At 42.2% G+C, this 25,169-nt stretch overlaps 1 protein-coding gene across 1 annotated transcript in view; it reads left to right on the top strand.

The window, feature by feature from the left end:
* SWAP70 (switching B cell complex subunit SWAP70) overlaps window positions 1-22,264 on the top strand; it is a 35,535-nt gene extending 13,271 nt beyond the window's left edge. Inside the window, exons 3-12 of the mRNA XM_053981019.1 lie at window positions 156-329; window positions 8,026-8,253; window positions 10,817-10,963; window positions 11,219-11,327; window positions 12,537-12,718; window positions 16,052-16,159; window positions 17,342-17,508; window positions 18,263-18,461; window positions 19,802-19,898; window positions 20,220-22,264. Coding sequence (XP_053836994.1) covers window positions 156-329; window positions 8,026-8,253; window positions 10,817-10,963; window positions 11,219-11,327; window positions 12,537-12,718; window positions 16,052-16,159; window positions 17,342-17,508; window positions 18,263-18,461; window positions 19,802-19,898; window positions 20,220-20,329 — 1,521 coding nt within the window. The 3' untranslated portion in view covers window positions 20,330-22,264. The remainder of the gene's footprint in view (window positions 1-155; window positions 330-8,025; window positions 8,254-10,816; window positions 10,964-11,218; window positions 11,328-12,536; window positions 12,719-16,051; window positions 16,160-17,341; window positions 17,509-18,262; window positions 18,462-19,801; window positions 19,899-20,219) is intronic.
* Window positions 22,265-25,169: the final 2,905 nt, after the last annotated feature.

Raw genomic sequence — 25,169 nt, 5'->3', positions numbered from 1 at the left:
GTTACAGTGCTCTTTTTGGGCCTTGGTGTTTTGTGCAAACTACAATTTTCTTGCTGTTTTTTGTATGATGAAACCTGATAAAAGTCTGTCTATCTGCTATTCTGTGCCATTTGTACATATCAATTTCTTTGTTGTTCTTCAATTTCTTTCTTTAGGTTCAAGGGAACTTTGACAAAGTTGAATTCAACAGAATGTGCTGGACTCTCTGTGCTAAAAAGAACCTCTCTAAAAGTCCTTTGCTGATTAGCGATGAAGATGCATTTAAAGTGTGGGTTATTTTTAACTTCTTGTCAGAGGACAAATACCCTTTAATCATTGTACCTGAGGAGGTAAGAAACAAAAACTTAAACTTTCTAACACCAATTTGCCTAGTGTCCCAGTTCAACTGTGTTAAGTGTGGTACTCTCTAGAGATTTAAGAGGAAATATTGTTTAATTTAAAATTTTTATTCCCCTCTTTTCATATTGTAAGGCCTCAGATGAATTTCTCTGTCTTCCAGGGTGGATATATGGGGATTTCCACAGCATACTTAAGATATTGATAGCTCTGTGTGTCTGTCATTTAAACAGCCTGGACTAAACAGGATAAACAGGACATGCATGGATGTGATCTTTAATCACTGCACTTGCTTATAGGTGGTTACAATTTTACAAGGTCCATGTGATTCTAAAAAAAAAAAATGCCCTCATCTGTTCTGTGTTACTGGGACTTGCAAGATGAGTCTTCAGTCTCATGTCACCCTCCTGATGGAGAGGACAATACAAAATTTTCTGATGGTGTCTGTTTTTGATAAAACCAGCCAGCCCCTGAACACTCTCGCTTGAAATGTGTGAAGGAATAATACCAGAGAGGTCTCTTTATACATTCAGTTCATGAACAAGTATTGACAGCACTCAAATAGGTATTTTTACCCTAAAGCAACTTTTTGGTATCTCCATTATTCTCCCCTTTGGGATGGGTGGGGAGAGAAGCAGAAAGATCAGAACTGTTGGCATAAATAATCCCTTGCAAAACGGTGTACACAAATCCCATTGGTTTGCAGTTCAGTACTGGAGAATGGAATAATAAATATTTGCAAGTTGTTGAACAGCCGGGGATCAAAACAGTCAGATTAAAATGCCACTAACAACATTACTGTTGGACTCCAAGGTGTTGTGCCAAACCCTCATGAACAGATAGCTCTCCTATCAAAATAAACTGTTCAGTTTTGCTTTCTCACTTTTTAGCAGGAAACTTTCACTCCGCACTTTTCTGGTTTTGCCAGACTGGCCCATGCCAGGGCCCTACCTGGCACGCTGTATTCCCATGAGAAATGAGACAGTCTTCTTGCTTCCTTTCCCATTTGTTTCTTTTGGTTCTGGGAAACAGGGATCATGGTTATAAAAGCTAAGACAGCTCCTTTCTTAGTGGTGCTATGTTTGGCTTGGTAGGTCAGAACCGCTAATAGATGCCAAAACTGGGACTCAAATCCACATCTCTGGTTTGCCAGTGTGTTCCCTGCTGTGCAGCCTGGCTTACCTGTGCCAGACATTTCACAGCTCCTGAAATGCTGGCATGGTTAAATGCTTCAGCCCTGCCAGCTCTGGGGTGTTGCTCCCCACTCCTTCTCCACCAAGGAAGCCCCAGATTGGCGCTGCCTCTGTGGCTGCTGCCAGGTAATGGGAACATGTCTGTGTGTTGGCAGATGTGCTGCAGAGTCAGCACTGAGCTGAGAATTTCCTGATTTCCACATTTTGTATGTGCTGTTGTTTGCTTTCCTTCCCCTCCTTAATGTCCAGGTTAACCTGTATTGCTCTTCTACTTGGATTATTTAAAAAATTCTGATTGTGGATCTGTGTCTGCATCTCCTTGATTACAGCAAGATTCAAATTGTTCAGTTGGTTTAAAGAAAGCTTACAGAGCCTGACTGACAAAGAAAGGCTGCTCTGTTCTTATCATATACAATGCCTGTATTCACTCCACCTTCACTCAGACCACACAGGTAATGTAATCAGCCACTGGAGGAATGCTGTCTGTTGAACACACTCCTTTCTGCTTTGCACTGGTCTTGCATCAGGTTCTCTGTACTTCTGGAAAATTTCACATTTACTCATCTACTCTCTGCACAAAATTCCCAAAGTAAAAATGCTAAGTCTCAGTTTCAGCCAGTTTTGCTTTCTCTCAGATGTTTTGTATCTGCCTTTTTGGCAAAATGGCTTGCAGGTCATGTATACAGTGAGGGGATTGTGACAGAATGAAGGAGAGGAGAAGGGGGGTGGAAGCACTGCTGTTTGTGCTGTTGATGTTTTGCTGAGAGCAGTGAAAACCTCTCATGTGTGACTACAGCTTCCCACCCAGGGAGCAGGCTCTCCTGCCCTGCCCGACTGCTGCTCTTATCCTTGGCTGAGAATATTGCAACACACCATCTACTGCAGTTCTGGCTCAGAGATCCAGCTGTTTCCCCTCCTCCCTCCATTCCACTTGTTGGCTTTTGTTTTGGGTGGTTTATTTTTTTTTTTTTTTTTTTTTTTTTTTTTTTTTTTTTCCTTTTTTTTTGTTTCTTTTCCACTTTGTAAGTAACTGAGAAACTTGCCACATGCTTTCAGTTTGGAAGGATGATCCCTTGAAGATTTTTGCATCCTATCTTGAAAATTACAAGACTTCTTTGGTCTCCATGGAGTGTATTAACACAACTTCATGTGGCTATAAGGATGCCTTTTCTTCCTCCTTGGAGCAGCTGCTCTTTGAGACATGCTTGGGAGTCTGAATTTCCTCCTTTTTTTTTTCTTTTTGTTATTTTTAAAATGAGATAAGTGGTTTCTGCAGTCATTTCATAGATTTCATATCTCATATCTGGAAAAGCCTCCTGCTTGAGTGCAGTTTCACCTTATTTGCACTGTGCTGACTAAATATTGAAGCTGCTGTCTTTCCTTCTTGCCCGTGTCATGTACTTTTGCACTGGTGCTGCTGTGCTGGGCCTTTCCTTTTGGACAGCTGAATGTGGTAGGGCTGTTACCCCCAGCTACAAAGTGTAAGTCTTGATTCCCTACCCAAGGGTTGAATGGGCACAAATGCAGCTCCTCCAGAGAAGGGAAAAGAGGCTACTTTGGAAAGGATTCAGAGATGCAGGCTGAGAAGAGCTTGAGAAAGAGCAAAGTGAGAAAAGGAGTTACCAGGAGAGAATCTGAAAGCAGTGGAGGGGTGATGCAAAGGCCAGAAGTTGCTTGTTTAGCAGAGGCCAGGCTGAAAGCCAGAGGCAGTGACTGGCCTGTGCTCCTCACCTGCCCTGGAAACAGGGATATCAGCCCTGCACTTGAGGGAGTTAAGGTTTGTAAAATCCAGGCTGGGGAAGGGATTGGGTTGGGGTTGTGACTTCAAGCTTGAAAGGATCCCTCTGTGTTATGGGGAGACAGACACAGAGACAGGTGGCTACAGGGAGCACTGGGCACAGCTGGGAATGGCCTTGCTCTCCAGTGTTCCCTCTGCTGCCTACTGGTGGGCAGCTGAGAGCACTTGGAAGAGCTGGGAAGAAACAGAGATCCGTGAATGCCTCTTTTCAAAGGTGCTCATGTGTCAAGGCAGAAAGCAGGGACTGGCTGGGAGCTCCTTCCCCTCCCCACAGCCAGATTTTCCATTAGATCATCTGAGATGCAGGCATACAAGTGTATGTTTCCTTCAGCTTGCAGGCATTACCTCTTCCATGAGAAGGATGAAATGAAGGAAAAAAGGTAGAAAGAACTGAATCCATAAGAGGAGAAATATTTCTGTTTTGTCATGAGCTTTCCTTACAAGTTACCTCTTAGTTGTTACAGACTCATTTGTGTGTCTTTGTATTTTTTAACCAGACATTTTCTGTTTTATAACAAGGTTTTCAAGCACTTCTCCTTTCTTATTTCTGGACATGTGACTGCAGCCTTGGGAATGCTTTGTTGCCTGAGAGCTGTGGTGTGTGGTTAGTTGTGTTCCTGGGCCATTCTTCATGATGAAACTCAGAGATACACACACTGCAGGCTGCATACTCAGTGTTGTAATCCCATCTTCACAGTTTGTTTCAAATAAACCAAACATTTGCTGCTTTTGGCTTCATGAGGAAAGATTTGTGCAGTCATTTTTCACTTATCCTCTAGTCTTCAAATTTATTAATAGATGGCATTTCTAATCCTCGTAAGAGGACTAAGCCTTGTGTGGCTTTTTGTGCATGTCAAAATGAGGTGACGTTTTCTTAGCCTGGGGAGGTGAGAATCTGATCCAGTGGTGATTCTTCTGGAGTGTTTTTTATGACATGTTTGCTTCCTTGTCATGCATTCTAGTACCAGAAACTGAAACAGTGAATGAAATACTGGGAATTGACCCTTGGCCCTTCAGAAATGACATAAAAACTGATATAAAGAGAAAGAAAGCTGCTTGTGTGGGGTTTAAATTGACCCATGATCTCTAAAAGTTGATGACAGTGGTTAGGAAGATTTTTAGTCACTTGCATCAGTCACTTGGTCAGGAAGACTTGCATCAGTTCTTCCCATTTCACTGCCTTCTTCTTTGGTTGCTGCATTAAATAGTTTTCAGCTCACACAGCAGGTTGTTTCTTGAGTTGACCTTTACTATGCTTCACTTAACACTGATTTAATTTTGAAAAAAAAGGAACAAGATAGTGGCTTACACTGGGTAACAAACACAGTTTTGCTGGTGGAGAGGATGAAACAAATATTTGACTTAAATGTAAGTGATGTTCTGATGGAGAAAAGGAGTTGATGACTGTGAGAGGGGATATGACTGCTTTCATGACTGTGGCCCAGTAACATACACTCCTACAGAATTTTGTACAGTGTGAGTAGACTTTTGACATCTGCTTTGTTAATGTCACAAACCTTATTTGAATAGTGTGATCCAGAATAGCCTTGTCTGCTGTGCTCTGCTGGGCATGAAGGCCTCCTTGGCATTATTTTGCTCATTCTAAGAGACCCACTCATATATCAGAAATATTTGTGGGAAATCTATGATGTTTCATTCCCCATGGAAGCAGGAGTACCTGGAAAAGGAAAAAAAAATAGACAAGAAAAAGAAAGAAAAGAAAGTCCCCTCTGAAAGAAGCTCCCAAACAGACTCGTGTTAGAGCTCTGCTCTTTGTTATTATTTTTGATTTCTCTTGGCAAAATTCTGGCTGAAAAGTTTGAGATGGAAGCTGGTTTTGGTAGTGTGGAGCCACTGGGTCCCTACTGGTGTATGTATGGGTCCCTCCCTGGTATTTTTGCACCTGTGTTTTGCATAGTTTTGACCTGAAAGCAAGGTCCTGTCAGAATAGCAGCAAACGTCGCTTCACTTTTGCTTTTTAGCCACAAGAGTCGTTTATATTTGAGACAGGAGACTTTGTCAGTTATTTGCTAGGTTGACATGTCTCTGTGGAGGAGGGGAAATATCATTTGCTCTCAGAGGTTCCTCATTTGAGCACCTAATGAGTGGTTGCTATTTGCTTTTACACTTAGTTCTTTGTATTTACCTCATACTTCCATCTTCATACTGTGCAAAAGTCACTGTTGCTGTTGAGCAGATAGATCAGATAAACTTTTTCTGGCAACTTTGGTTAGCCATGTACGTGACTGAATTCAAGATAAACCTTTAATTTTTTGTTTCTTAATTTTAGAAATTGAATTGTAACATGCACAGGTCATTTTTCAGTTAAGAAGAGTGAACGTAGTTTAAAATAATGAATATTTTATATACTTTAAGGAGGTTGTAGGATATTTGTAGTCATGTAAGTGACTTGTAGATAGGGGTTGACAGACTTAAATGGTTAAATCTAATCTATGAACCAAAATAAGATAAAATGTGTACAAATAACACTAAAGACAACAATATTTTTACTTATTTTTAGTGTATTGTATGATAACATGTACTAGCCAAGAGTTTTGAATTGCATAATTTCCAGAGCATTAGTTTGATCCACATTTTATTTATATGGCTTGAGCAAAAATGGGAAAAAATTAATTCAGGTATGCTCTTTGTGTGTGTGTGTGTTCCATTGTCTGCAAGTAGGACCAGGTACTTTTAGATAATTAACCAAAGGAATTTGAGAGCTTGATGCCTTAAGTTGCCATGCCTCAAGCAGAGTAAGAGGTTGTGAAATTCTGGAACAATGCATTTTAAAGTTACGAGTTCATATTTTAAATTTTTGTTTTTCAAAATTATTATTACTGTGTAGCATTTTGGCAGGTATATTATCTACCTAATTAAGTCTGAGCATTTTAGCTCTCCTTCCAGTTAAAGTCCAGGATCACAGTTCAGAACTGATGCTACTCAAAGGGAACAGGCAGAGTGGCAGAACATGTTTTGAACACGGGTAAAAAAATCAAGGTTTTAGGAGGTTTGATTTGAAACAGCTTTTCAGTGCTCCTGTTCTTGCAGTCTGTGAAGGCTTTTTTTGGGGTGTTTTTGGGTTTTTTTTTCTATAAAACATGTCTGGAGTAGGAAGTAAGCTGCTTCCTGCCCTTAACTGAATACTGAGGATTTATGGTAGTCAGTGCTTGAAAGCCTTGAATTGTCTTTTTAACTTAAGGATTTTGGAAAGTGAAAATCAGCAAAGCTTATTTTAAAGACTGTGAATTTGAATGCCACTTCTGCAGAGGCCTCTGTCAGACCATATCTTTGCTAGTAAGGACTGCACAAGGAGCTAAAACTTACTGAAGTGTCTTATTTGGTAAAGCTGACATGAAAAACAATGCTGTCTACAATTTCTGGAGGCATATTCTGTGCCTGGCTGGGCTGTCTTCTCCTAAGAAAGACTTGAGTAGGATGTGACAGGCACAACTTGGAGGTGTGTGCACTTCCAGCTCATTCAGTGGAGCAGGAGCTTTCCTCCTGGTGCTGCAGCAGCTTTGCAGCTTCTCCTTTTTGCTGCAGCATTACCCACATGGCCCTGGAGTAGGGGCTGTGACACCAAGAGTCCCTGAGCTGAAACAGTGGGAAAAGCACATCCATCTGCAGGGTGAATTTGGGATTTACTCTTCTACTGCACACTTGACCATAGACATGGGGGAAAGGAAGAGATTTGGCTGTGCCCGTTGTAGGAGGGAGAAACAGCAGCCACAATATATTGAGGCTTGGGAGTCCTTGTGGTGAAGAAATGTGTGGGGGACAAAAACGCTTCTTAATTTCTTTGTGCTCCCAAATCTCTTGCACAGAGACTCAAAAGCCTATTAGACCAGCTCAAAGATGACTCTGAGCTGTAGCCGAAAGGCCCTCACCAATTGTTTTGTTTAGAGAGTCATTAAAAGCACTTTGCATGCGCTCAAAGCTGTAGATGGGTTTACTTTAAAATACTGCAAATTAACATTGATGAGTCTAAAACCAACATAAAAAAACTAAAGAGCCCCAGCCTTCTTTGCTTCTTTTTCATTCTTGTGTTTGTTTTGACTAGTGTTACTGGTGTTACTGTCCTGCGTATGGTAATGCTTACAGAGTGATGAAAGACTAAAGGACAAGGAGAATTTATTTGGGAAACAAAAGCAGATGTGAAAGATTTGTTCTTTTATTTCTTTTGATACAACTGTCAGGATTGTGTCCAGGGATGGAATGCTTGAGAGCTAGAGAAGAGGGGTCAGGTGTAGATCATACCTTGGTCATTTTTCATTTCACTTCTAGTCCAAACAGCTTTCTTTTCTTATTTTTTTGTTATTTGTTTGCTTTTTGCTTACAAAATACTTTCTGAAACTTCTTGCTTTCTCACGCTTCAGTCATCACAGCTTGGAAGCCATTGCAGGGAAGGTCCCATGTGTTCAGTAGGAATCTGAAATATTAAATGAGGCTGTCAGGTTCAATTCTTTGTTTTACTGTGAAGAGAGTAGCTGAGGGATGGGCTTGGCAGTGCAGAGTTCAGCTGAGTCAGGAGCTTAAAACTTTTGTTAATTAAACCACCTACGTTTAGGGGCCTACATGTGAACATAGGAAACTTGCTGTAATAGGAATCTCTGGAGAAGCTTCCTTTACAGCTCTGAAACACTTGATTCCCATGCCTGCTGCAACTGATGGATTTCTGCTTGTGTTTCTGCACAGATTGAATATTTACTTAAAAAAATCACGGAAGCAATGGGAGCAGGCTGGCAGCAGGAGCAGTTTGACCATTACAAGATTGCTCTCAACACCAGTCGAGAGGGTCTTTCTGCGTGGGAGCTGATTGACCTCATTGGAAGTGGGCAGTTCAGCAAAGGGATGGACAGGCAGACTGTGTCCATGGCCATCAATGAAGTCTTCAATGAGCTCATACTAGATGTACTCAAGCAGGTAAGAACCACAGAGAACAAATGTTTTAAAGTGGACTTGTTTATTGCTTTAATTAGCAAATGTTCAATTTGTGCTCAAATTTCTTTACCCTATTGAATGATGAGCAGGAGGAAATTAGGTAAATTATTTATAAGGGTTCTTTAATATGAGCTTCTTTTTAGGAAAGAAATTGTGCTGCTCTTCAGATTGTTGTAATTGCAGCAGTATTATGAATGAGTTGCTTCTTGGGAGAGCTTGCTTTTAGAAAGTGAAAGAAGTAGGCTCTGACTTGAAATTTGACCTTTTTTCCACTAGTACCAGCTGCTTGTTAGTTCACAGAATGGCTGCATCATGCTCTCAGTTCTGGTGACAGCTCTTCAGTCTTTGGAAATACTTTTCTGTAGTTTCAGTTGTGCTGTAGGAACTGCAGCTGTGCTGGGCACCACCTCTGCATTCAAACAAGGGGGTCTGGGGCAGGGTCTTTTGGCTTCTCAAGTGCCCCACTTCAACAGGGCAAAAAGGTGTAGAAGGACTCCAGAGGGCTGTCCCTTCTTGTTCTGCTTAGCAGGACACGTGACTGACAACTTATTTACCTGCACTCAGACTCCAGAAGTCATGCTGGCCTTTGTATTCTTAGCAAACTTCTTTCTTCAGATTTCCAGTGACTGGATTATCAGTTCAGGAATGCCTTTAAAAAACTGCTTTTCTTTCATGGGAATTGGAAGTACCAGAGGGACCTGAGGGGTCATAGCAGGGTTTACCTAGAGAGCTCTTTAAAATTGAATTTTACCTGACAAAAGAATTTTTTTCATCTTTGATTTCTTGGTGAGGAGAGAAACAAAGGGTTCTTGGCAGGCTTTCCTAAGCTGTTCTGAAGAAACCATCAGAAGGTCTTGGCACAGGAAATTCTTTCAGAATACCCACAGAACAATGCAAAAGTCTATTTTTGTTAACTGCTGGTTGCCTGTTGGAGGTGAGGGCTGGGGACACACACACATGAAGTCAGTTGAGGGCAAAATGAAGTCATTCTGATGTTTGGTACCATGAAAATAAATTAACCAGTGTCAGTTCAGTCCTACTTAAAACTTGTGAGGAAACTGGATTTATTTTCAGTTTTGATACTGCATTGTGTGTCTTCCCCCACGCCTTTTTTTTTTTGTTTTTGTTTTTGTTTTTTTGGTTTTTTTGGTTTTTGTTTTGTTTTGTTTTGTTTTGTGTCTCCTTTCTTTCCTCTCCTGGTGCCTGGGCTTCTTTCTCAAGGATGTCTGAGTGCCTTTGAATGGTTCCTTGACACTTAAAATAGTTTGTGTCAAGATTTGGCCCTGTGCCTCCTGGGCAGTTTGGGCAGTTATTGGCCTGGTGGAGGGCAGAGTTCTGTGTGATTTCAGTATCCTGATACCTTGTTGGTTCACAGAATTGTCTTGTTTATTGCAGTAATCACATAATTGCTTTGAGGTATTAATTAATGACACATGGTCTCATAACCAAGCGTTGTGCTGCCCTTTTTATTGAACACATCCTGGATCTCTAAGGCTTACAGAGGGTAGCAGCAATAGTTAAATTTGTGACATTTAGTGTTCTGAAAGATGTGTCCTCTGTGTGATGATTGGTGTGAAAAAGCTCCTGCTTTTCAAGAGCTCTTAGTGGTTTCTTGGAAGGTGAGGAACAGCTGATACTGAAATAATAGGTAAAGATGTTGCAGAAATTTGAGGGGAAAGTATTAGTCTGACTTGGCTTTGAAAGCAAATTTGGTAAGTCAGGAAGGAAAAAAAAAAAAAAAAACCCTGGCTATGACTTAGACTGTGCAAAGCATGAAAGATTGAAGCTGCAGGAGTCCTTCACATGGCCTTGCAAGCACCCAGAGCTCAGACCCAAGTATGGGGGCGGCAAGCAAAGCTGTGCATTCCTGGTTTGGAACAAGGGAGTGGGATGGCACCTGGGAATAGGCACGGCCTTGGCTCCAGACGTGTTTCAGTGGCTAGAAAAGCTGAGCACAGATAAGCTAGATGTGTAGGGGGTAGCTCGGGTTTTTGTTTGGTTTCGTTTGTTTTTTAAACAAAAAAGCTTCTTCAACTGTTCTGAATGTTTTCTTTCCCCTCAGACCTGTAGAGAAAGATATCTTTGGCTTAAATGTGCCTTATTTATTTATTTATTTATTTATTTATTTATTTAATACAAGCACATTTGCATGTATCAAAACCATTTGTAGATGAAAGCCATTACAGAAAAATGTTCTGTGGTTTTCTTTCCAACTTCTTCATCCTCTTAAATCTGGAATACTCTGGATACAGAGTATACTTTCTATATGGCTTGTTCATAGCTTATATTGATGTTGGTGTTTCGGTTTCCTCTGTGATTTGACTTTTTTTGGAAGTTAAATGTCACACAAAAGTATGTAAGTATTTGGGGAATATGATTACAGAAATGGAAGGTACAGCTGAAATACTGGCTAACTTTGAAAGTATTTGGGGCTATGAGGTAACTTTTCTGTGTGCTCTGTTTTGTCTTTACACCTTTACATAACCAAAAGACCAGATGGTTGAGCAGAGGCCAGGCATTTCAGCTGCTCTGTTGCTTTTAACAGGGCTACATGCTGAAAAAAGGTCACAAACGGAAAAATTGGATGGAACGATGGTTTGTGCTAAAACCCAATATTATTTCCTACTATGTAAGTGAAGATTTAAAGGACAAGAAGGGAGACATCATACTGGATGGCAACTGTTGTGTAGAGGTAAAACCACTCCAGAAACTATGTATGTCTCTAAAGATCAGAATTAATCCTTTTTTTGTGTGTGGGATTGACTCCTGGTATCTTTAACAGAGCTTTTTTTACTTCATATGATTCCAGTTCATAAACACCCTTTTAATAAAGGCTCTTAGTGCTGGTATTTGTATCTCCGTGGCACATAAGTGCATAGATGCTGTTTGACTTTATAACTTAGATTTCAGTGTTTGCAAAGCTAATCTTTATTGTTATCCATTCTAGGCCTTGCCTGACAAAGATGGAAAGAAATGCCTTTTTCTCATAAAATGTCTTGATAAAACCTTTGAGATCAGTGCCTCTGATAAAAAGAAGAAGCAGGAATGGATTCAAGGTGAGGTTTCAAAAATGCTAGTTATGTGAAAGTTAAGGTTACTGGAATTCTTATAGCAGTGCTTTGCGCAAATTTGAAATTCTTGGTCTTGTGATTTTTTGATATCTCTGTTTTGGGCACATGGATCTTTAAGGGGTATGAGATGCAGGAAGAACTAAGGATCCACATAAGGGAAATCAGTTTTTGTCATGTAGGTGCCTCAATTCAGGCAGCCATAGCTAAAATGAAATGGTTATTATTGTTGATTTTTATATTGACTGTACTTCTAGGGATGGGGAAGGGAAGCAAAGTTGGAAATCACTGCTTTTGGGAAGAAAAGGAAACCTTGTTCATTTTGGCACTGTAAAATAATGGCTTTGGTTGTACAGTTCTGCTTGAAGTAGTATGGTTTAGTGAGCTGAGGATAAAGCTGGGAATTAGGGCTTGCTTTTCTATTCCCACAGTAAAGGTATTCCTCCTGTGTGACCAGATACTGATGGTTACATCCATTTGCAGAGTGAGGTAGAATCCCTTGCAAAGCTGTTGTTGCCAATGCCATTGAAGAATGTGCAGCAATTAAATATTTGGAGCTGTGGGCTTTCATTTGCACTTCCTTCTTTACCTGCAGCATGTGTTCATTGCACCAAAGCATGATGAATGATTCAAAAGGAGACCTTTTTTTCATGGTTGTGGTATGTGAATAAGATACCAAAATCATCTGCCACTCCTCAGCTTTGCTGTCTTAAATATTTTATCGCTGCATATAAGTGAATGAGAGCTACTGTCTTTACTGGGAGAAAGTTTTCCCTTGGAGTGTCTGTAAGAATTCTAGGTTTAAGGTTGGCTCTAGGGAAGATACGTAACACCTTACTCCTTGGTTAGTCACTGAGTCTAGGTAGTAAGAAATCCTCAAGTGTTGGGGTTTTTTCTTGCAGCTGGGTGTAGGAGTGACTCATATGTCCATGGCCTGTTACAAATCCATATTGGAATTGACATAATGCAGTGGAATTGCCAGACCTTATCCTTGTGGGACGCAGCCAGTACTGAGAGCTAAGTGTCTTTCACTCCTGGTTTTGTCGACAGCCAGCCTGATGAGAATTAGGACAAGTGACAACAGCGCTTTCTGATTTAAAAACACATTCAAAAATCCCCAACCTGCAAAGTCTTCTCAAAGTCTACCCAGAAAATTCAGCACTCCCCTTCATGGTGCTCTCTCCCTGTCCCCTGCAGCCATCCAGAGCACGGTGAACCTGCTGCGGGCGGGGAGCCCTCCTCCGCACAAAGAAGCGCGGCAGAAGCGGAAGGAGCTGCGCCAGAAGCTGCTGGCCGAGCAGGAGGAGCTGGAGCGGCAGATGAAGGAGCTGCAGGCGGCCAACGAGAACAAGCAGAAGGAGCTGGAGACCGTGCGCAAGGTGGGATCGGGAGCTGCCAGGCTTCCAGCCCAAAGCTCACTCCCTGTGCTTGAACTGGGCTTCTCGCAGAGGAGCTGGGCTGATCGGGCACATTGAGCAGACTCCTCCAGAGGAGCTGTGCTTGTGTCAGGCCCCTGTACTGAGCAGGCTGGTGGAGAAGAACCTGCCAGCCCTGGATGGTGTCTGCAGACTGGAGAGACCAATATTTTCACTTGCTTTTGGGCTTTTTGTTTTCCTTTTCTGTCAGATATGTCTGTCAAACCTGGGGTTTTCCATGAAGATTTTCTTCTATAGTTTACCCAAGTTTTGTTATGTTATTTGTATGTTTATGGGCGCTGTTCTCTTCCCGCAGATTAATTTCTATAATTTCTATCTTCAAAAACAAAAGATGTGGTTTTTTTGCTGTGAGAGCTTTTAGTGTGGAGTGTGACTTGAAAACAGCTTAGAACCCAATATTCTAATTCAAACCCTCCCCACTTGCTGCCTTAGATTTTGGCTGCTGAGTCCCTGCTGCTAGAGCAGTCCAGGTCTTCCTTTGTTTACTCTACATGTGTCCACTACCTCCCTGAATTAATGTAACTTTTTTGCATTCCCATTTAGGACAAATCTACATCATTGCTTGAGTTTTTCATAAATAAAACCCACTGGTTTTAGCCCTTAGAAAAAACTTCAGTGATCTTTGCAGCTGTAAATATTCTAAGGGAATGAAAGGTTTTGAGTCTAGAAAGCAAATAAAATAATAAAAAACCCCACATTTTTAAAAGTCTTGTCATTGTCACAATTTGTGGCAGAGGAAATTTGTCTTGTTTATAATTAGTCTTGCACTGACAGTCCTGCTGTAGATATTATTCTGCTTGCCTTAAATAGAGTCTGACAGTGGAAAACCATTTTTAAATTTAATTTTGGCACCTGTAGTCTGCCATGTGTTTGAGATTCAGAATGCAAATTACACAATAAAGGATAGCCTGTGTTACCTTCTACTGGTAAGTAATGTACCCGTTAGCAGAAATCATAAGGTTGGATTTCTGCATTGTTTGCTTTATGGAAAAATATTTAGGGGGGAAAACAACATGAGAGCAACCCTAAAGGAGCAGTAGGATGTTGGCAGGCTCCAGGGAGTTTAATAAAAAAAACAGTGGGTAAACTAAAGAGAGTTGTGGCCAGAAGCATCTTTTGAAGTGGGCTGGATTAAAATGATTTCTCAAGGAAGGTATCCTAGGCTCTGACATGCACTACTGCACTTTGCCTAGGTGGAACTAGGTGGGAGGTACATTGTTGGAGGAACTGAAAGGGTTGATTAGTTAGGAAACTGTTCTTCAAGGAAAAGGCTTTGTAAATGCTTCAGGAAACTGGATTGTTGTGGGAAGCTCAGAGGTTGATTTGCTGCTGATGGCAGTGAGCCACCATTTGTGCAGCATCTGCCAAAGTGCACTCTGGGACTGGTTTGTATTCTGGTAGCTCCTGCAGTAGAGCATTCCAAAAGAATAAATGCTTTTGTCTAAAATAGATTTTTTTCATATTTTTGAATGGAATTTTGACATGTGCACATTGAACAGACAGGAATGTAAGTTTTCCCTTGTGTGAGAACATGCACAGGATGTGTGCACCCCTTGCTGTTTCAATTTGGGATCTTGCATGGGCTTTGGAGACTGTGCTGTCTGTGCCTGCTGGAGTGGTGCGTTCCTGTTCTCTCCCTCCTCCAGCTTGTGGCTTTTCCCTGAAGTGCACAGTTCCCAGTAACCTTACCTGCTAGGAGCAGCTTTGGTGGATGAAGCAGGAAGTTGCTGATACTGAGTGGACAAAGATCATTTTCTTGTTGAGCTCTCTGTGACTCCCTTGCCTGTGACTCTGCATGTTCGCCCTCTCAGCTCAGTATTGGCAATGTTTGTTTAATTTCAGAGCAGGGAAGGAAGTCTAGAGATTTCACTTAAATAGGCATCTTGGATTTGACTACAATTACATGCTCTTGAATGTCGTGGCAGAGGAAGACTGTTGCTTCTAAAACACTGGCATCATTTAAGCCTTGCAAAGGAGAGCAGTTCTGCGCTGTGTTCCTCAACATAAACCCAGAAACTCGAGCCTTCTCCTTCACTTCTCATCTATTTGAGACCAGAGTGATACTACAAGCATGTAAAAGAGTGGAAGTTTTAGCTTGACAATTTTAATCATTGGGCCATCTCTTTAGTTCATCTAGTTTGGTGAGGGAGCATGGTTTAAATGTGGTGCCTTCAGGAGCATGACAGAATCACAGAAAGGTTTGGTTTAGAAGGGACCTTAAAGATCACCCAGTCCCCCTGCTGTGGGCAGAGACACCTTCCACTACACCAGGTTGCTTAAAGGCCCATCCATCCTGGCCTTGAACACTTTCAGGGATGAGGCATCCACAGGGATGAAAGTTCTCTGGACAGCCTGTCCCAGTGTCAGCTTCTCTGGGCTTGCTCCAACAGGTCCATGCCATCTTTATGTTGTGCCCTGCTCTTACTAAAGGTCTGTAGAAGCAATTTCCACAGCCCAGCATATTAAAAAAAAAAAAACATCAGATAAGTTTCTTAGGAAAATTTTGTGAAAAAATGGTTTTGTTTTCACTACTGGTAAAGTTTAGGCTGATGCTTGAAGATTTCTAACCTTGCAGGGATTGAAATCCTGACGAAAGGAAAAACTGTGACCACTGTCTTTATTTGTGAAATCAAGATGCAACAAAAGTAAAATAAGATGCAAGAGGTGGAAAGGTACCAGCAGCTGTTTCCCAAGCCCTAGCTAATGTTCCTTCTAATTTCAAGTGATGATTATGGACCAGCATTTTATTTACCTTACTTGGCAGTTTAGGGGATGTTAGAGGGATGATTCACAATAGCACAATCACATATTCTAGTCAAAGTCCCTGACTTCTGCTTTCCCATGGCAATTCAGTGCTTCTCATTTCTGTTTCTGTGTGAACTCTGTGCTTGCTGGCATGTTGTCCCTATTGGAAGTCCTATGCAGTCCTGCCTGAAATGTGGTTTTTCATGATAGTTTTCCATCCTGTTGAGGTAGAGGAGGAAATACAGTGATTTCTATCACTTGGAGATAGTCAGGTGACCTTCACCTTTTCGTTGGTAAATTTAAAATTGTCTTGCAAACAATCAAGATAGTAAATTATGTCTAAAGGCTGTGAATAATCTCAGACATAAAAAAAATCCAAACTGATGCTTTGATGCTTTTGAAGGCTTCTTACGTTTTTTTTTAAAAACCAAAAATTGTTAAATAAAGCTCCGCTCCTTCAAAATAATTTAGTTTTGACAAATTGCTTTCCTCCTTCTTTTCTTCCCCCTACCCCCCACCCTTCTCTTCCAGCAACTGGAAGCAGCAGCTGCTCGTGCTGCTGAGGAGGAGAAGAAAAGGCTTCAGACTCAAGTTGAATTACAAGATCGCTTCAGTTTGGAGCTGGAGAGAGAAAAAATGGTGAGTAGTGCACGAGGGGTTTTGCTGCTATTACACATAGGGAGCCATGTGTTCAGCAAGGGCTTCCCTCACAGGAAGCCACTGAAAGGATTCTACAGATTTTGCAGGAGGCTGGAGAATGGAATCTGTGTTGCATTTATTTGAGATGTAGGATTAAAATATTTTTACTGTTGAATTCAAATACTGGAACAGCTTGGCTACAATTTGTACAACATTCAAGGTTAAAATATGATTGGAAAATTGGGAAAAAATAGACTGTTTTAAAGATAAATGCAGGCTGAAGTTCTTCTTGCAGTTTTCAGAGATGGAGAACCTGAGGCCAGTACTTGTTGTATGAATAAGCAAAATGAATCAGGCATAATCAAAATGCATTTTATGTGTTCCTAGAACTATTGCTTTTTCATGCTGTGTGTTCTTTTACAGTTATACACACACACAAATATAAAAAATAAAGAAATATTGTTACTTTACAATACTGTTACTATTCAGCTACACTGAAGATTCCCCAAAGAACTGATTTTCAGTCTTCAGGGGCTTTGTCAGGTTGTTCTGTTAGTTGGGGAAAAGAAGTAGAAAAAGTGATGTGATGGGACATCTCAGGACATTAATGCACACAGTGCTGCTTTATGGGCTGAGCATGAATTCCTGAATACAATCCCTTTCTGGGTCACTGGGATTTGGGTCAGCTGAGGGGAGCAGGCTGCAGACCAGTGGGGCAGGACATGCCAACCCCCTTATCCAGCCTGTGCCATCATTCAGAGACATAAGTGTGTGAGATACACTGCTGCCAAGGGGGGAGTGAAAACAGTGCCATTAAAGCAGCCTGACCTTCATGTGTGGCCTCTCTACAACCTTTCTCTTCCTTCACTTGTGTATCTGCAAACTAAGCAACAAGATCAAGCTGACTGAAATTAGAAATTGTAATTTCTAATTACAATTTCTGTAGAAATCCTATGCTGCAGGAAGTAGGTCAATGTAAGTAGCCTGTGTTGTTATTTATTTTTTTAAATGCTCTTAGTTCCACATCTGCAGATGCAGCCTCAATTTTATCAGTTCTGCTCTGCAGTCAGCAGGAAAAGGTTTGTCTTTGAAAACATGGCCTGAGGGAAACCTGGCAATTCCTTTAAAAATTGGAAACCTGAGTTGAATGGTAGCTCATGTGTCCCAAATTTGTCCTGCTAGGTAAGACAAAAAATGGAAGAGCAGGTTGCTCAGAAATCATCTGAACTGGAACAGTATTTACAAAGAGTACGTGAACTGGAAGAAATGTATAAACAGCTACAGGAGGCATTGGAGGATGAGAAACAGGCACGTCAAGATGAAGAGACTGTGAGGAAACTTCAGGCCAGGTATGGCTTTGACCAGGTGGAAAAGTGTTTCAGTTCCCCCTGCCAGTAGTGAGTACCTGTGCCCTGCTACTAATGACTGCTTGCCTCTTGGAGTGGGGAGCCACCTTCACGTCCAAGCACAGGACAGATTTTATTTTTCCTTAATATATGAAGGCTGAAGCTGCTGTTGATGATTTTAAAAATGTCTGATTAGCCTTTAGCAGAGGGCAAGCTCAGCAGTTTTGGAAAAGTACATGCAGTTATTTTTCCATCAGGTGTTGTGCATGCCAGCATGTGAAAAACTGAGATCACTCTGCACAGGCTTTTCAGCTGTTTATTTTATAAAGCAGTACCTGTAAAAATGACTTTCTTCTGTATTTTATCACAGGTTTAAACTGGAATGATAAAGGGTTAAATTTCCTCTTACAGGGGCTTTGTGGAGTGTGGGTTTTTTCTTCATATACTCAGTCCTCCTAAGACAATGAAGATAACTTATGCATGCCTGTTTCTTCTGAGGCTCTGTGTTGTGTATTTACATTATTGACTACATTTTCTGAATAGCCCTTTGTAACAGTCAGACTGCTTGCACTGCTGGCATGACACTGAAGGCAAGCCAACAAACAATAACTTTTTCCCTGCTTCCCAAGCTTTTATAAAAACAATATTCTCTTTCCCTTAAAAAAAAAAAAGAAAAAAAGAAAAAAATTAATTTAACTTCACTGCATGGATAATGACTTATGTTAAAGTGCAGTTAACATCACAATCCCCATTGCAGATTGCTGGAAGAGGAGACAGCAAAGAGGGCTGAACTGGAAAAATGGCATTTGCAGCAGCAACAGACCATTCAGATGACAGAAGCAGAGAAGCAAGAGCTGGAAAATCAGAGAATGATGAAGGAACAGGCTCTTCAAGTGGCCATGGAGCAACTGAAACAACTTGAATTGGAAAGGAAGGAGGCCCTTGAGCAGTATGAGGTGAGCTGCTCTGGTCATCAACCTCTCATCCTTATCCATAGACTGAATTTGAAGTTCTTCAATATTATACTTCTTTAAGGGTTAGTATGGCACAAAAGCTATAATAGGTAGGCTAGTTGGGTTGGTTGTTTTTTTTTGGTTTTTTTTTGTTTTTTTTTTAATTTTTTCTAGATTTTAGTCTGTTTCTAGACCAGTAGATACATTTGAAGAAGAGGATCTGTTTCAGACACACCTCTGAAACTTTTACTTATTTTTGTCACAATTTGCATGCAGACCAGCTCAGTCACATCCTGAAATACTCTGTACATTTGTCTTCTACTGCAGTCTCACTTCATGTGCAGTCCCACTGCTGCCATAACTGGGTGCATTTTGCTTCTGAGGTAGCAATTCCTGCAGTGTTTTGATGATGTCATGGCACAGTATTGTCCTCTACAGATGAAAAGTCATTGTGTTACTGCAGGCACCTACTCCTCAGAAATGTATTTAAGCACTGAATGGAGGTTAAGGATAGGTAGGAATTAGCTCAGATCCTCAGTGTGCAGCAGTGCCTCGTGTCCCAAAAGCTAGGCTGAGTGTTTTTGGGGAAGGTCAGTAACTGTTCATGGAAGAAATAAGGGCCAGAAGCCAGCAAGTACAGAGGCTGAAGTGCTGCACACTTTCCAGGGCTGGAGAGGTGTTGATCCTGCATTTATTTAGGTCAGGAAAGAAAGCCTGGCTGGGTTTGTGTTTGACAGGGGAGGGTGTTTATGGGGTGAGCTCTGAAGGACAAGCCTGTCTGGCCTGGCACAGAGCACAAATGCTGCACTCACTGCAAGCAAGGGCCCAGCTGGGGTAGTGTGGCCACTTTACAACTTCCCAGGGTGGTGTTACATCTCACAGCATCACAAGATTGCTTCTGGCTAGTACTTGACTCTTTTTTAGGTGACATCTCAGGCTTTTTGTATGGGAAGCATCATTTACTACTCTAAAGGAATTGCTGAATACAATAGACATATAAAACCACAAAAAATAAAAAAATCCATAAAACAATTATTTTAGAAATAATTACACATTCTAGCCTTCCATTTAGAATTGCCCAAAAGTCTAGGCTGAAAAATGAAGACTAGCTTCATTTTACAGCTACAGATTATCATAAAACCTTGTTATTTTGGGATTCTGGTTTGACAATTTTTTTTTGTTGTTGGGGGGGTGGTGGTGGCTAAATTACTTGGGATGGTTCCACATTAAACAGAGGGCTGGGAGAATTAGCATGGTTCTGGCTTTTGGTTTAAAAGGTGTTGTATCTTTATATAAAAACAGAGTAAAGCTGTTGTTTTCAAGTGGGCTCTGTCTTATTTCAGGAGGTTAAGAAGAAGTTGGAAACAGCAGCTAACAACACCAAGAGCTGGAAAGATAAAGTAGCTCATCATGAGGGATTGATTCGACTAATAGAGCCAGGTGAGCTATCAACAGAAGAGTTACAAAATATGTATTTATTCTTTCTCATGCACTTATATCACTTGGTGGCTTACTGAAGTCTGCCTTTACCTGTAGTTTACTGGTTTCATAGCAGCCTATAAATATCACCCTTTGTGACAACTGCTGATGGGAACTTCCAACTTCTTACCTCTATTGGCCCTACTGTAATGATTTTATTATCATTATTGTTTGTTTCTTTTATGTTTAAAACAAAGCAAGGATCAGCCTGAACACTGCATTGTGGGAGTGTGATGTCCCTGTCAGAACTGCCTGTCTCAGGTATTGCTCTCTGTCTTCCAGGCTCCAAGAATCCTCACTTAATCACAAACTGGGGCCCAGCTGCCTTCACTGAAGCTGAACTGGAGCAAAGACAAAGGAGCTGGAAAGGGAAGAAAGCCACTTCAGAGTGACAGTGGCAGCTGACACGTGGCCTGGAAGGAGCCCACCTCCCTCGTTCTGCTTTGCACAGAGCAGCCTCTTGCTTACAAAGTTTAGTTTGCTCAGCAGGTTGGGCCTTTCTGCTCAGAAATGCTGTTTACCGCGCTGGAGGGTCTGCTCAGAGCTCAGCCATTCCAGTGGGTGGAGTTTGACAGGACGTGCTGTTTTCCCTCACTTTTCCAAGACTTTGCAACTGAAAGTTTGTATTGAAATGTAGCTTGTGACAGCCAGAGTTGTTCCTATACTAGCCTGTAACAATCTGACAGCAGCTAACCAATCAGGCAGCATCACTTTCATTCCAGAAGGTGAGGGAAGCACTTGTTCTGCTGGTTCAGTTTAGTATAATTTCAACCCAGGATTAATCAGTCCTGGAGGTTGTGTCCAGCTCTGAGATGGAGCATTACCTTTCCTTCCTCCTTTTACTTTTGCTGTGTCCCTTTGTTGCTCTCTGCACAGTGCTTAGTGCTCAGACACATTCCCTTGGCAAGGGGGGCTGGCATCAATGCTGCCTGCTGCCTGCTTGGATTTGGTGTCCTGTTTCCTTCTCTTTGCAGGAATCCAAACAAAAGAACTGGAGATAGGCATGTAGAAAACACTGCTGTAAGATATTTGGAAAAAGCAGTTGTGCAAGACTGGTTTTGTACTGTCTCATACTTGAGAAGTGCTAAATTAAGCCTTGAGAGTTCTCTTCATAATTTAAAAGATGACATTTTGGCTCACAGATTTCTGAAGCAGATCAGTGGAAGGTGGTAGCACACACAGGGCAGATAGCCTCTGTGTCAAGACTGTGTTTGTGCAAGAAATCTGATTATAACATCCCACCATTTTTAGATGTAGCACTTCTGTCTTACTTTTAGTTGGAGACCAGATTTAAAAAAATGTAAGAATTTTTTTAAAAATAAAAATGATAAATGTGTGGTGATAATGCTTTAGGAAAAAAGCATTATAAATCCCTGTCAATAAAATAACTTCAGTCTTTCTAGTACCAAGGCTTCCCAAAGAGCCTGCTGTTGTGCCTTACCATTCTCTCCTGGGACAAAGCCAGTTATTTCTGTTCCTGTAGGGAAAAGGAACAAGGCTGTGACTTTGCTTTGCAGATCTCCCACGCCAGCATTGCTCAGTAAAACAGGATTCCTGCCCACTTGTACAGACATTTTGAGATGCCCCCTTGAGGAGCAGGTGCCCACTGGAGTGGCTTGTGGGCAGCTTTGACTGTACCCTGGCCATCCATCCCTCTCTTGTCAGTTCAGCTACGTGTTAAATTATTTGTAGTAAATAAGAAGTGAATTTTTTCAGGAGGATAAGCAGTGCCTTGGTGTGCAGCACTGTCATACTTGGGTCTTGGAAGAGCAGAAGCTGTACAGAAGTGGTGTCCAGATTTGGAAGTCATAAATAGCATTTTATTTGCCTATTAACTAAGACTCACTCAAATACTGAATCTTCTCAGACATTTATTCTCTGGTTATATTTTTATACTAATTGAAATCTTTAATGTTTCAGTAAATGGAGTGCTGATTAGAATGGCAGGAAAATCCAGGATCTTCCTATTTATACTCACTGTACAGGAAAACAGTAGTTCTTAAACTTGATAGCAGTGCATTTTTAAAATTGACCACGTTTACAGAAGCAATGTGAATAAAAAACCCAACCACCTGTAATAGAATTACTAATGTACACAAGGTTAAACTTTGCTAAAGGAGCTGGAACAGTATTTATAACTACCAGACATCTTATGTGGAGAGCAGAAGGGGTATTTGGGCTAAACTTGTTTAATTTTTCTAACAGTCTTTATTTTGGACAATGTTTTTTTAAGAACACCAAATGATGCATGTTTTCGTATTTTTTACTGTTCTTTAGAAATGGCTGTTTAATAAAGTAATGTAAAGTCATTTACATTTTGGAATTAATGGTTGTCTTATTGCCTGGGTTTCTTTTGGCCTATTGGAATTCAAAATCCGGTGACTGTTGTGTGGAAGAAGTTTAGTGGTTGGATCAAGGGATGTTAAAGGCATAATAAAGGCAGTGATCACATGGTAACACAAATAGGCTTTGTTTTAGCAGCACTTCTGCTCTTAAATATATTCATATTCAGTACTCCTTGCTGCAGCCTGGGGCAAGGGCAGAGCAGGCTCAGCAGAGAGCTGAGGACAGACACACAGCAGCCCCTCACAATGTGTCAGCCCTGTCTGTCTGTCTGTCTGTCTGGCAGAAGAGGAAATGAGATAACGTTCCTTTTAGTTTCCTTGTCCCTGCTTGCTCTGACAAAAAAGCTTTGTGTGAGGCCTTGCTCAGTAAAGCTGGGGGGAGTGGTTGGTTTAAAAATTAAACCATTTGCATGCCAAGCAAAAATACCACTTGAGAATGTGCCCCTTAGAGCGACACTGAGCAGCATCCCGAGGGAGCACAGAGCCCTGGCTCACCCAGGCCATGGGTCAGGGAGCGTGGCAATCTGCATCCCGCTGTGCCATCATCTCCAGTGGGGCTGGGCACTGCTCTCCTGTTCCCACAAACCAACGAGCCTGCTCATGGTCAGGACATCCCCGCTGAGCTGTGGGATTAGGGATGCCACTGGTCTGCCCACGAAGCCCTTAACTACACCTCAGGCTTACACAGAGGCCAGGGGAAAGCTGTGGCTGCTGTTCCTGAACCCTCAGCAGATGTACTGGAGGGCTCAGCCCACTTGTTTTGTCTGCCAGATTGAGGTTTCATTTACCTGCTGCTGCTGGAACAGTCCTGCAAACCACAACCCCAGTACCGTGCTGTTCCCTCTAAAAACAGGATGGGGTTTGGTTTAGGGTTTTTCTTTGTGTTTGGGTTTTTTTTTTTTTTTTTCCCGTGACCATTTTATGGAGCTGATTTATGAGCCATGCTCACTGGATCACACATTCCCAAACTGTAGTAGGCTGGCTTCCAGCAGCTCATGTTTCTCCCGCTTTACTGTCCTGCATGAACAGCCACAAAAGCAAAGCCTCTGCTGGAGAAAGGAATAGTGTTCTAGGACAGAATCTGTATCCTAGGCAGGTAGGGAATTGGAAGCAGGTGATCATTAAGGTCCAGAAGAAGCACCTGTTTGGTCCCCTAGGCAGGGGGATTGGAAGCAGGTGATCATTAAGGTCCCTTCCAGCCCTGGCCATCCGGTGATCCTGTGTCTCAGTCATGCAGAACACCTGGAACGGGAGCTGCACCGTCCCTCTCAGTGAAAGAGAACGGAAAATAACTGCTCTGATTTTAATCTCAAATATGTGAAGCAGTTGCATAAACAATTTTTGAGCAAACCAGAGCAGGGCCAAGAAGGGGGATATCCACAAGGCCTTTCAGCTGCTTCAGGGCGCGAGGTCATTATTTGTTCCCAAAGGAAGGGATGTTGGAGGGCGCAGGTACACTTGTCCTCTGAGAATGGCAAATTCCTTTCGCACTTACAAGATTTTTAGGGGCTTTCCTAGTCTGCCATTACTTGCTGGTTACTTGATAATTATGGCTCTCTCTGCCTTTGTTTTGTTTTTTTTTGTGTTTTTGTTGTTTGGTTTTTGTTGTTGGGGTTTTTTTTTTGTTGTTGTTGTTTAACAAATCTCTTGGGGTCCCTGTGGCAGCTCCTGCGCCCCCCGCCCTGCTGCCCGCGCCGGGACACCGAGCTGGGAGCGCGGGGCAGGAGCGCGCCGGGGCTGCCTCATCGCCGGGCTCCGGCTGCCACCTCGTGGTGGCCCAGCCCGGCGTCCCTCGACGGTGATCCTGCGGTGTTCCCGGCTGCGGAGGTGTCCCGGGACAGCCACCCTGGCGCTCCTTCCCCTCCCAGCCTGGGAAAAGCGGCACCGCCGGCACCTCCCTGCCGTGGCCACCGCAGCTCTGTCCCTGCTCCAGGAGCCCGATCGGCTCCTGTGCTAGCTCAGCGTGCCCACAGACATCCCGGCAGCCTGGGGGAAAAAAAAAAAAAAAAAAAAAGGATTTTTATTTTTTTTTTTTTTTTTGTTACCACGGGCCTGTGAGCTAATTCAGACATATTTAAAAATGTGCGAGGGAGGTGACTTCCCTGCAAACAGCCTTTGCCCAGGTGCTGTGTACGCGCCCCGAGGCTGCAGGAGCGGGCCCGAGCCGAGGACGTGCTCAGCATCACGTACTCCCCTTTTGGGAGCAGGACTCGGGCTCGCCCCTTCCAGCCACAAACTGTGTGTGAGGAGAGGATATCAGCTCGTGTGGCCCCGAGGGCCAAAATAAAGTGCAAACAGCAACTTCGTGACACTTCGTGAATTTAGAGACGACTGTGGCTTCCACATGTTTACTCTCACTGTGAACTCCGACCGCCTGGAAATGGCAGGATTGAAAAGTGCAGGAAAGCGCTGTCTTATGGACTGGCTTCCTGGGTGTGTCAAAAGCACCATTCTTCGAAAAAAGGGAAAGGCCAGTGGTTGTTTTAACAAATAAGATGAAATTATATTTGGCAAATGGAGCTGCATCTCACCTCCAGAAGAAATTAAAATTGGAATGGTATGATGCAAAATAGGTAAACTGGAAACATCCTGAAAGGCCGTAAGAGGGAGATTTAATGAGGCAGTTTTTAACACCTGTGCACACAACTCTGGAAGAACCACTTGACAAGAGCTCTTCTCTTGCCTTTTTTCTCATATTTTAGCCTAATTGACAGAGGAAATGTAAAAGGATATGACCTGCAGGGTCAGAGGAAAGCCCATGGCACACTGGACAGAATATTGATAACAAGAAAAAAAGAAATCACAATCCCCAACACAAATGCACTCACTTTTCCCCATCAACCATTACTTTAAATTTCTTAATGAATAAAACCACCAAAAAAAACCC

This window comes from Vidua macroura, chromosome 6 (assembly GCF_024509145.1).
Source record: "Vidua macroura isolate BioBank_ID:100142 chromosome 6, ASM2450914v1, whole genome shotgun sequence".
NCBI classification, from domain to species: domain Eukaryota; kingdom Metazoa; phylum Chordata; class Aves; order Passeriformes; family Viduidae; genus Vidua; species Vidua macroura.
This window is presented reverse-complemented; position numbering and strand designations above follow the sequence as displayed.